The sequence below is a fragment of the Podarcis cretensis genome (genome assembly GCF_951804945.1).
Source record: "Podarcis cretensis genome assembly, chromosome: 15".
NCBI classification, from domain to species: Eukaryota; Metazoa; Chordata; class Lepidosauria; order Squamata; family Lacertidae; genus Podarcis; species Podarcis cretensis.
The window spans coordinates 16,048,019-16,060,604 of record NC_137185.1 but is presented as its reverse complement, the minus strand read 5'-3'; the positions used below and the strand labels follow the sequence as shown (position 1 = coordinate 16,060,604).

The window sequence follows — 12,586 nt, the reverse complement described above, 5'->3', positions numbered from 1 at the left end:
AACACATATCTGATTCTGTTTTATAAATCTTAGCCTACCTACTCGGAGTTAAATACCATCTATGGAGCCAGACCGCGATGTTTGGCTGGTGATACACCGCGATGTGGAAAGGCTGATATCGCCCAACCCTATTAGTGGCCTTTGCTGCCTGCAATGCTTCTTTATCTGCAAGGCACTAACTTACCCGCCTGGCTTTGCTCTGGTACTTGACTGCTTTCTTGGTGTCCGAGACGGCCCTCTCCACGTAGTCCACCGAGTGCTCCACGTTGTATTCAATGCGGTCAATCATCTCGCCCTACGCAGCGGAGGATGCACATACGTTGCTCTTGTTTTAGCAAAGCCACTGGCAGGGGCCTCCACCTGCTCCCTTTTTCCCTCCTGCCTGCTCACAAACATCTTCATTGGGGGTTTGCGGGAGGGCAGATTCTCCCACTTCCCATTCCAAGCGTTCAGTCCCAGACCTGCCAGTAGGGAGTCAGAAGGAGAGAAGGAGGAGGAAACGGATTAAATTGAGAACCAGTGCAGTATAGTGGTTAGAGTGTTGGACTAGGACCTAGGACTGGGTGACCTCGGGCCAGTTACTGCCTCTTAGCCTAGTTTACCTTGCAGGGATTAAATGGGCAGAACCATGTCCTGCTGCTTTGAGCTCCATGGAGGGGAAAAAAGGTAGGATGCAAGTACAATAAATAAAAAGAATAAATCACAGGCAACAGGGAGTCCGGTTTTGCACAGAAAACATTCAGAGACAGGAGGGAAAGGCTCCACAAAGTCAGTGATACAAAGACCACACATGTTCCAGCAGCACACCAGGAAGGCAGCAAGGATAAGGACCACAAATGCATGCAGGAAGGAACACAGATGCAGCACAACCCATTCCCAGGTCTTACTCTTCTTGACTCACCTTGGCTGGCAAAACCAGAAAGGGGTGCCCTCCCAAGGGAGCACAGGCTGCCCGTACCAAGTTACTCCAAGACACAGCTGAGGAAGGAGGCTGAACCCTGCTTTCCCTAGCCCCCTGATCCTGTTTCCCCATGGGGGGGGGCAGAGCAAATTGGTCCGCAGCAGGGACTAGAAGCATAGTGAGCCTTCCGCTGCATGCACATAAACTGAGAGACGTCAAGCAGGGCTCTGGTTTCAGAGGGCTGTATCCCACACCTAGCCCTACTCAGAGCAGGAAATGACTGAAGAAGAGCTCTGGTGGATCAGGTCAAAGGGGCCCATCGAGTCCAGCATCCTGCTCGCACAGTGGCTAGCCACATGCCCCAATGGGAAACCCACAAGGAGGACCCCAGCACAAGAGCCCTCTCCCCTCCTGTGGTTTTCAGAAGCATCACTGCCTCCACGGATCATAGTCAGCCATGGCCCCCTCCTCCTCCATGAATTTCTCTAATCCTCTTTTAAAGCCATCTAGGTTGGTGGCCGTTACTGCCTCCTGTGGGAGGGAGTTCCAAAGTTTAACTCAGCGCTGTGTGAAGAAGTCCTTCCTTTTATCCTGAGTCTTCCAAGATCCGGTTTCGTTCCGATTGTCCACCTGTTCTAGTCCTCACTTCCCACTGGCATCATAAGGGACACACAACACCAGGCATGCAGGAACAGCACAGGCATGCAGCAGCCTCAGCGCAGGGAGCTGGGGGGGGAGGGGGGACATTACCTGCCCATGCCTGGGTGCCCTTCTCCAGGTGTGCACGGCAGCATGGGGGGGGGGATAGAAAGAGGGGTCAGGAGGGGCAGGCGCTGAGCTCCAGGAATGGAGGGTTGTCATCAGCTCAGCTCTGCTCAGAGAAGACCCACTGAAATCAACAGGCCGACATTAGTCATGCCATTCAGTGGGTCTGCTCTTGAGTAGGACTAAAGTTGCAGAAAACCCTGATTCTCTTCAAGGTGCTACATTGCAAGGCGCCTGCTACTGATGGGGCCCACGGACCTTGATTTACATATGCTAATTTATTTTTTAATATCACAGAAGGGAAGGGAAGCAACTCTCCTTCCGACCCATCCAACAAAGCCCTCAACTGATTTGCACCGTAGCCAAATCCCCACAAAAATCTATTCAGCCAATAAATCCCCCTCCAGTTTATTCAATTCCCGCCCCACCATCAGAATTCATTTATTGCAGGGGGTCAGACTACAGGTATATGACTCTTTGGGCTCCTTCCAGCTTTATGATCCTGTGTGGTATCTACAAAAGATCATTCTAAATTAATCCCCCAAATGAATATCCTACCCACTAACTCAGATTTTATTTTATTTTTATTCATTTGATGTATATATCCGTCCCCCTTCATCACAAGATCTTAGGGTGGTTCACAGGATAAAAACACAAGGTAAAAACACAGGTAAATAGTTAAAACGAAAACAACAACAAAATAACTCCCTCTCCCACAAACATATGTAAAAGATCACACAAACCCATTTCAACATACCCAAAGTAATTGGCCCACCTGGAAACAATTGGTGGGTCCCATGAACCCCCACCCAACTGGATCTGCTCCAATTCACTGGCTGCATTTCGCAGCCGGGAGGTGGGAGCAGATGAAATTTGCGACCCTATGCCATGTGTTTTGCCAAAGATTTCTAGGGGAGAGCAGCGTGGGGGGCAGCTGCTTGCAGCCTAAAAATTTCCTAGAGACAATGGATAAAACAAATACCATTAGATGTACAGTGGTACCTTGGTTCTCAAACGCCTTGGTACTCAAACAACTTGGAACCAAACACTGCAAACCCGAAAGTAAGTGTTCCAGTTTGCGATCTTTTTTCGGAAACCAAACATGCTCCATTTTAAGTGTTACGCTGAGGTCTGTCTGTTTTTGCTATTTATTTTGCATTTTTGTGGCTCTTTTCATTTTGCTTTTGTGACTATGTGGAACCAGTTCAGCTACTGATTGATTGTGTGACTGGAGTACATTGCTTACTGCTTTCATTTTATGGATCAATGGTCTTGTTAAGATAGTAAAATTCATGCTAAATTGCTGTTTTAGGGTTGTTTTTAAAAGTCTGGAACAGATTAATCCATTTTGCATCACTTTCTATGAGAAAGCACGACTTGGTTTTGGAATGCTTTGGTTTTGGAATGGACTTCCGGAACGGATTAAGTTTGAGAACCAAGAGACCACTGTACTGCTGGATAAGTGTTTAATGGTTCTTGTATTTGTTGAAAAGTCAATAAAAAATTGTTTTAAAAAAATAAGTTTGGGAAACCCTGATCTACACTGACAGACAGCAGCTCTCCCAGGTTTCAGGCGCAGGGGTCTTTTCTTTCCCTTCACCAGCAGGTCCCCGGATGGGTGGAAACAATGTAAAATTCAGAGTTAAAAACAGTTAAAACACATCACAAGGATAGGGTAGGAAGTCCTGAAACACGCAGATACCAGGTGCCCAAGGCCAGGGTGAATCGATTCACATCGGAAGAGGCTGCTGGATCAGGCCAATGGCCCATCCAGTCCTGCATCCTGTTCTCAGTGTGGCCTGTGGGGAACCAGCAAGCAGGATCTGAGCACAAGAGCATTGCTCTTCCCTCCTGGGGTTTTCCACAGCAACTGGAAACTGCTCCACCCACTTTGGCCTCTGGCCCTGCCCATGACTGGCAGGTGGCTCCTGAAGGTGACACAGCCCTCGGGGCCAGCCATTGGTTCCTCGACCTGCCAGTCCCAGGGGTCCACTTTGCAGTTTCCCACCCCTTCCTTCCTTCCCACCCCCCAGATCAGCCCTTACCTGGCTCTCCACTAGCATGGCCATGTCCATGAACATATCGTGCAACTCCCGGATGCTGTTCTCGAGCTTGATGATCTCGCTGTGCCGAGTCTCAATCTCGTTCAGTGCCTGCTTTGTGATGTTGGAGTCCATGATGATCTGGGGACGAACCAAGGCAGGGCGTGAGCAGCCATTGGAATCGGGGACCCCCAGGCTCCAGATCTCCAAGATCTTTCTCACCCCCTCCCCCGCCTCGCCCCGTCTTGCATGACTCAGATGGAGAGAGTCTCACAATCCTGCCAGACCGCAGAAGTCGCTTCCTTGAGAATCGCGGCTGCCGTGAAAAAGGAAATGAAATGGCGTTCCTAGGCAGAACGGATAGCTCAGTTGGTTAGGGCATGGTGCTGATGGCGCCAAGGTTGCAGGTTTGATCCCTGTATGGGACAGCTGCATATTTCTGCATTGCAAGGGGGGGGGGCGGGTTGGCCTAAATCAGGGTTTCCCAAACTTAGGTCTGCAGCTGTTTTTGTACTACAGTTCCCATCATCCCTGACCACTGGTTTTGCTAGCTAGGGATGATAGGAGCTGTAGTCCAAAAACAGGAGGAGGCCCAAGTTTGGGAAACACTGGACTACATGATCCTCAGGTTCCCTTACAACTCTACCATTCTCTGTTTCTATGGTTCTAGGCACTTAGGGTTTGGAAGTGATGTTTGGAAGTGCACTTGTGTCACGTCTGCAGAAGTCCCAGGAATAAGTCCGGGGCGGGCGGGTGCTGAATAAAATTTACAGGGTTCAGGGACTGACACTCACTTGGTGTGGGGGCAAGTTGAGAAATGACTCTAGGTGATAAGCAGGCTTTATTGTTCTCTTTTTTCCATGCCACAGATGGTTAACGCGGCCTGTCAGCATGGTTTGAAGGTGCAGTAATTTTATTGACACGAAGTAGATTGGGGAACAGTCCATGCCTGGGCAGGAGACCTGGGCCTGCCTAGACGGCCTTGAGTGCCATGTGAAAAGCAGGAGAGAAAAAAACTAACAAGGCTTTGCCTCAGCGGCTGGGCTGGCAGCTTCTATCTGAGAAACGTTTGCAAGGCTGCAACTCCAGTGGTAGAGAGCAGCCTCTGTTGCACGGGATGGCAATTCGGGCCGAGGTCTCAGCAAACGCCCTTGGTGGTCTCCCCACTGCGGCAAAATAGTTGCCCACAGACTAGCTGGATCTACATTCACCTTTTAAATGTTATTAGAATGATAATATCATTCTAAAACATCAAGAGAGGAAAAAACCCATTTGGTTTCCTTTTGCTTCCTTTCCACAAAGTCTGCCGCCTGGTTTGTGATAGCTAGTTGCTCTGCAGTGCCCTCTGGCGTCACATTTTAACAGCGCATTATTAACGTTAAAGATCATACGGCTGTATGGTTCTCAGGACCATTCCTTAACTTTTTCTTTAGTATTAAAAACCATGAGTGTAGATCTCCCCTCTGCCAGGTCAAAGAGGCGGCACTTCTAAAGCAACGCCCATCTGAACAAAGAAAGTCTTCATTGGTACCTCAAATCTGAGAGTTAAGACTAGCAAGATCACAAAGCCCGAGGGGGGGGGGGGTAGCGGCGGCGGCGACACACATACCCCAGAAGAGAAAATGGCAGGGTTCCCACTCTCCAACATGTCCTCCAATTCCTCACTGGTGGTGGTTCTGCCAGCTGCAAAGGACACAGAGAAGTCAATGCATCCCTTTCTTTCCAACATGCTGCAGTTTGAGCAGTGGTCTGGGGTCATGGTGTGCGTGTGTATTTATGTGTGTGTGCAAAAAGACTCATTACTGTTTATTCTGCAGGGTCCCAGACTCTGGCATCCTGGAGCTGCCCAATCAGCACAAAAGGGAAGCTTTCTAGGCACTGAGAATAAGTCTTCTCAGCCTTTGTGCTGGCAAGCAGTGAAAGAAGGGGAGGCAGCCTCATAGGAGGGGCTCCCAGGGTCCCTCAGGAGAAGGTGCATGGAAGAGCACCAAGGAGGACTTGCTCCATATGCTCCAAAGCTAAGCATTTAGGAACTCTGACAACACAAAGGGTGTTTCAGTTTCAAGAAAATGGGGTACAAGTTATGGAACTTAACACAACTTAAAATCACTTCAAAAGAAGGTATTGGAGGACTCTGCTCGCCCAGGGACATGCACAGAAAATAGTAGCTAGCTGAAAGGCAGCATATGGCTATCCACACTGCTTGTTGCAATGCCGTCCCATTACTTAATTTTATTTTTGTTACCTTAGAAGGCTCTATAACCTTAGAAGGGGAATGGCTGTGGCTCTCCTGAAGGGACCCTGCTCTCCTGAATTTACCATGACACCACTGGGTTTGAGGACAGGCCATGCTTCTCTTCGTTAATATTTTATTTATTTATTAAGTCTATATACTGCCTTTCATCAGAAGATCTCAGGGTGATTCATGATATCAAAATACAAGATAAAAGCACAAATACAGTGGTACCTCTGGTTAGGTACTTAATTTGTTCCGGAGGTCCGTTCTTAACCTGAAACTGTTCTTAACCTGAAGCACCACTTTAGCTCATGGGCCTCCCGCCGCTGCCATGCGGTTTCTGTTCTCATCCTAAAGCAAAGTTCTTAACCCGAGGTACGATTTCTGGGTTAGCGGAGTCTGTAACCTGAAGCGTATGTAACCCGAGGTACCACTGTAAATAGTTAGAACAAAAAACTAAACAAAATACCGCCCAAGCCTGGTCCCACATTTAAAAGTATGTTGATGAGCCAAAGGCCTGGTTAAAGAGGAACGTTTTCGCCTGGCGCCTAACGATGTATAATGGAGGTGCTAGCTGAACCTCTCTGGGGACAGCATTCCACAAATAGGGAGCCACTGCAGAAAAGGCGCATTCTCATGTTGCCACCCTTTGGGCCTCTTGTGATTATGACCAGAGAGTCCGGGTTGGATTATATGGGGAGAGGCGATCCTTGAGGTTTAGTCAATGTTTCTGCTCAGTTCCTACAGGATCTGCCTTCAAAAGGCGCTTTTGCTCATCTTCACAATCTTCCTTTTAGCCTCAGCAAGTAAAAGTGAAGATTGCAGACTGCCCCCTCCCTGTGCTCTGCCCTAGATCCCCCCCCCATCAGCTCATCTCCAGCTAAGGCTGCCGATTGGCTCTATCTCCTCTAGCCGGCTGCCCACCTTCCCTCCCTCCTGGCAACCGGCTCTCCTCTGATTCCCAACTTCTCCCACTCAGTCCTTCTATTCTCATCTCTCCCAATCTCACCTCCACCCCCTTACCTGTTCCCGCCAGCTCCTCACATGCCCACCCCCTTCACACTGGCAGCCTGAAAAAAGCCACATGCGAGCAGATCGCCTCAAGGCACTGCACAACTTATCTGCCACTAGGGATGCCTTGCTGGCCACATAGCCCAAAGGCCGGGCAGAGGGGCTGGCTGCAGCATGCCCTGAGAAGCCAAGCAGGTAAGGCATGACCCGCAGGAAGGAAAGAAAGTGTCGCAGACCTGTTGGACGCAGAGGAATGGTGGGAGGAACCAGCTGGGGAGCCCCCAAAAGAAGAAGGCTCAGAGCCAGGGGGCTGTCGGTGGGACAACAATGAGTGGTCAGAGGGAGAAGACTGGGAAGTGAAGGTGTCGGAAGCTGAAGAGGTAACAGGGTTTAGTGAGCAGGGAGAGTCTGTGGCAGAAAGGAGTCAGGCAATAATAACAATAATTTATTATTTGTACCCCGCCCATCTGGCTGGGTTTCCCCAGCCACTCTGGGAGGCTTCCAACAAAGACCAAAAACACACTAAAATGTCACACATTAAAAACTTCCCTGAACAGGGCTGCCTTCAGATGTCTTCTGAATGTCAGGTAGTTGTTTATCTCTTTGACATCTGATGGGAGGGCGTTCCACAGGGCAGGCGCCACTACCAGGAAGGCCCTCTGCCTGGTTACCTGTAGCTTTGCTTCTCGCAATGAGGGAACTGCCAGAAGGCCCTCGGTGCTGGACCTCAGTGTCCGGGCAGAATGATGGGGGTGGAGACGCTCCTTCAGGTATACTGGGCTGAGGCCATTTAGGGCTTTAAAGGTCAACACCAACACTTTCAATTGTGCTCGGAAACGTACTGGGAGCCAATGTAGGTCTTTCAAGACCGGTGTTATGTGGTCTCGGCGACTGCCCCCAGTCATCAGTCTAGCTGCCGCATTCTGGATTAGTTGTAGTTTCTGGGTCACCTTCAAAGGTAGCCCCACACAGAGCGCATTGCAGTAGTCCAAGCGGGAGATAACTAGGCAATGAAGAGTCACAGGTGTCTTCCCCTCCTGCTGTGACCAGCTCCCCTTCCCTCTTGTCTCCCTGAACCAGAAGAGGCATGAAGAGGGAAAAGGAGTAGTTGGCTTCATGCAGGCGCAGTCTCAGATTGCCTGGAGAGGAGTGGACTTGGGGAGGTGAGGACCTTCAGTTTCAGCAACTGCTTCATGGGGGCAAGATCTACCAGAAATGAGTTGCTGTGCTCATTAGGCCGGACACTCCTGTGCAGATCTCGTTTTTGCTAAGAAAGTTTCCACACAGGAAGGTGTGTCTGGGGTGAGGGTGGTTCAAATGGCTGAGCTTTTGAGTGTTGCTGAGGTGGTGTTTGTTCCTTCCAATTAATTAGAAGCAGAATTTGAAGAGGTGTGCCAGACACAGCACAGTGTTACCTAAAACCGCCCTTTTCTTATAGCCAAGATCTCCCTAAAATGTTTAATCCCATTCAGTCCTAGTCAGCAAAAATCCTCCTGCAACGCTTTCTCCTTACAGCAGGACGTGGTGCCCTCCAAACAGAGTTGAACTACCAATGGCCCATCTAGTCCAGCATCCTGTTCCCAAATGTTGGGTGATAACGGTGAGGCCGGTGCCTCCCCCACAACGCAGCGTTGCCCGGGATTCATCCCTCTGGTGTCCCATCACGCTGATGTGACCCATATCCAAGGACGACTAGCAGAGTCCAAACAGACTGAGCCTTGAGGTGTAACATCTAAGCCTAATTTAATGCGCACAAAATCAAACGTAACATAACATAGAAAACATGGCCTCTCTCTCTGTCTTTCTTGTTATTGCAAAAGCAATAGCTATACAGTGGACGCTCGGGTTGCGAACGTGATCCGTGCGGGATGCAAGTTCGCAACCCGCAGTGTTCGCAACCCACAGTGGTGCGTCTGCGCAAGCGCGGGCTGCAATTCAGCGCTTCTGCGCATAGTGCAATTTAGCACTTCTGCACATGCACGACCGTCAAAACCCAGAAGTAACCCATTCCGGTACTTCCAGGTTTCGGCGCGTCCATAACCTGAAAACAACGCGACCTGAAGCATCTGTAACCCGAGGTATGACTGTACAGAACAGAAACAGCGTATCTCACTTTCCGCTCACAAGACTCCAACAATCAGTGCTGGAATGTAAACACAGACATGTGACATGTAACAATCCCACACATCTGCAGCACGGGAGGAATGGAATTCCAACAGTGGCCAAGCAGATGCCTGTGGAAATCGGAGGATCACAACTCCCATCCATCACAGCAAGCACGGCCTGATGATCAGGAGATCATAGAGCTGGAAGGGACAAGTGTCATTTAGCACAACCCTCTGCAATACGAATCTACCTAACAGTTACAGCCCCCCCCCAGCCCACATTTTACCAGTTTTTACACAAGAATATCATGGGGGGCTTTGTCAAGAGCCTTACTGAAATTGAGATACACTTCCCCTTAATTGGTCAGCCAAGGTTCCGTGGCTGGGGGCTCTAAAATTCCTGGCATCTACTTATTTAGAGGTAATTTTAATCTGTTTTAATATTTTAACTTTTGTATGTTTTAAACGGCCTCGGCCCAGTATACCTGAAGCAGCGTCTTCACCCCCATCATTCATCCCGGACACTGAGGTTCAGCTCCAAGGGCCTTCTTGGTGGTGGCGCCCGCCCTCTGGAACGCCCTCCCATCAGATGTCAAGGAAATAAACAACTATCTGACTTTTAGAAGATATCAAAAGGCAGTCCTCTTTAGGTAAGTTTTTAATGTTTGATGTTTTATTGTGTTTTAATATTCTGTTGGGAGTCGCCCAGCCAGATAGGCAGGGCATAAACAGTGAATAATAATAATCTTCATCATCATCGTCATAATAGTATGATTGTGAATTTTTCTCCATTTTATTGGTTTACCTTTTTGTAAACCACTTTGAGGTTTTTTTAAACAATCAAGTGGTGTGTGTGTGTATAAATAAATGAAGTTGTTGTTTCATTATCTTTCTTTTATAGTGAAATACTACTTTTTCTGCTAAGCATTGAGAGAAACAATGAGAAGAAATCAGTAATTTGAGCCTCTCTTCCAGAAACAGGAACTAACCAATATTGTCACCATGCTGGCCAGGAAGCTTCCAACAAAAGGCACAGTAGCCCTGAAAAATAGGACGTTTCCTGTTATGTACTGAAGGTCTCACCCTGAGCCACTTAACATTTTCCATACACAGTGAATAACAATGCCTGTGTGTGTATCACTACAGACAAGGCCTGAATAGTCAGGAGAACAGCACAGAAAATAGGGGAATGGAACATTTGGCAGTAGTGGATCCCCTGTAAGGAGAGCGCGAACAACGGGGAGCAATTCTCAAGAGAAGGGGGAGCATGGAAGCAACTCACTTATTTCTAGCTGCCTTTGGATCCTGCCCTTGCAGCGCTCCCGGTAGTCGGACTGGGTGGCGTTGTACTCTGACATCACTTCCACAAACTTCCGGGACAAGGTGGAATGCTGGGCGGGGGGGGGGGGGGGGAGAGAGAAAACATGGCTGCCATCATTTTCCAGAACGGTAAGCATGTTAGTCTGTCCGCTGCAGCACCGACAACCAGGCATCCAGAGATCTCCACGTGATCACAACTGGACCCACACCAGGCGCAAAATGTGCCTAGGGAATTTCAAACACCGGCACCAAGAGGATTCTGTGACAATTGATTTACTTCTGTTTATTTTAGAGTATTGCATTTATTTCCTCTAAGGAGCTCAAGGTGGCATACATAGTTCTCTACCCCGTTTTATCATCGCGACAAACCCATGAGGTAGGTTAGACCGAAAGCGCATGGCTGCTCAAGGTCCCCCAGCAAATTTCTTGGCTGAGTGGGGATTCGAACCCTGATCTCCCGAGGTCCTAGTCCCGCACTTTGACCACTAGACCACACTAACTATCTATCAAGCCCCCGTTTTTAAGAAAACCTACTTCACACACAACATATCCTGCAATTCATGGCATTTGCAATGGGGTAGAGGAAGAGCAGGTCCAGGAAGCCCCTTTGTGGGGGGCACGGACCCTCGACAATTGCCCTTAGGAGTCAGAGCCCTGGCACCATCACTGACCCCTTGGCCCCGCCAGTTGGGGGGGGCTGATGGGAGCTACAGCCCCCCGCCCACAACACCTGGAGGGCACCAGGTTGTGCCTCGCTCCTCTAGACGGCCCCACCTTGTTCTGCTCTCGATACCCTTGCGTAATTCAGAAGAGAAATAAAAGACTAAAGCACGGAAGAGCATCCCACCCACCCGCTGCTTCCTGCTTTCCGCCCCGGCTCCTGCACCGCAGTTCCTTGCCTCTGATTAAGGAACAGGCGGCTGCACAGCAAAACATTTTCACACTTGCTCTCCCCGGCGCATCGCCCATCTGCTGCATTTCGGGGAGTCAGAGAGAGAGAGAGAGAGAGCTGTTTCTTTGGAGATCAGACTTGGCTGCTCATCATCGTGTGACGGGGAGGTTTGGGGAGGCGCTGATGACTTGGAACTGGCTTTGTTTGTTGTGAAGACGAGCTGTTGGTGCCCTTCAGCATCCACAAAGGCTGGGGAGAGGGGAAAAGTCAGGCTCTTCCTCCCCAGCCCCCTGGGAAGGGAGGGCATCTCACCAGGAGCCACCTCCCAAACCAGCTGCTTCGCCCCCTCAGCCTTAATCCAGCCTTCCACTTGGAAACTGGACCAGAGATGGATGAATCCCTCCATTTCAGTTGCTCATTTCTCAACCCCGAGTTCAGCTCCTGTTTTGCAACTTTTTAACAGAATTTGTCAGCATTTTTCATGTGCCCTTTTTTCCAAACGGGCACATTCTTGCAAGCAATTCCCCTAAAATATCACACCTTCTTGTATGTTGCATCAATTTATTTATTTACTGAATTTATAGCCCCACCTCTTCTTTCTCCAGGGGGCTCAAGGACAGCATACACGAGTGGTTTTCAACCAGTGTACCGTGGCACCCTGGGGTGCCTTGAATGATGGTCAAGGGTGCTGTGGGCAACACTGGGCTCTGCCCCTCTTTCTTTCCCTCCTTTCTCTATTGCCCTCTTTTTTCTCTGCCTCCCAAAGGTTTGCACAGCTGTTTATTGCAGCAGCCCAGGCTTTAAGCTCTGCAGGCAAAGGTTGCCTCTTGGAGGTAACAAATAATTATAATAGTAGTAGTAGTAGTAGTAGTAAAGGTAAAGGGACCCCTGACCGTTAGGTCCAGTCGTGACCGACTCTGGGGTTGCGGCGCTCATCTCGCTTTATTGGCCGAGGGAGCCGGCATACAGCTTCCGGGTCATGTGGCCAGCATGACTAAGCCGCTTCTGGTGAACCAGAGCAGCACACGGAAACACCGTTTACCTTCCCGCTGGAGCGGTACCTATTTATCTACTTGCCCTTTGACATGCTTTTGAACTGCTAGGTTGGCAGGAGCAGGGACCGAACAATGGGAGCTCACCCCGTCGCAGGGATTCGAACCGCCAACCTTCTGATCGGCAAGTCCTAGGCTCTGTGGTTTAACCTACAGCACTACCCGCATCATCATCATCATCATCATAATAATAATAATAATAATTTATTTATTATTTATACCCCACCCACTCTGGGCGGCTTCCAACAAAAGATTAAAAATA

At 49.4% G+C, this 12,586-nt stretch overlaps 1 protein-coding gene across 3 annotated transcripts in view; it reads right to left on the bottom strand.

Moving 5' to 3' along the window:
- Positions 1–12,586, bottom strand: part of STX1A (syntaxin 1A) — a 39,195-nt gene that overhangs the window by 3,687 nt on the left and 22,922 nt on the right. Inside the window, exons 6-10 of one of the 3 annotated variants that reach the window (XR_013833310.1) lie at positions 10,343–10,451; positions 5,318–5,391; positions 3,712–3,849; positions 1,652–1,790; positions 285–461 (exon numbers count right to left, since the gene is read on the bottom strand). Coding sequence is in view for 2 of the 3 variants with exons in the window: in XM_079954602.1 (XP_079810728.1) it covers positions 185–295; positions 3,712–3,849; positions 5,318–5,391; positions 10,343–10,451 (432 nt within the window). In the remaining variant the exon portion in view is untranslated. Of the gene's footprint in view, positions 1–184; positions 462–1,651; positions 1,791–3,711; positions 3,850–5,317; positions 5,392–10,342; positions 10,452–12,586 lie in introns of those variants that run through there. The other 2 variants (XM_079954602.1, XM_079954603.1) reach the window with 2 other exon arrangements.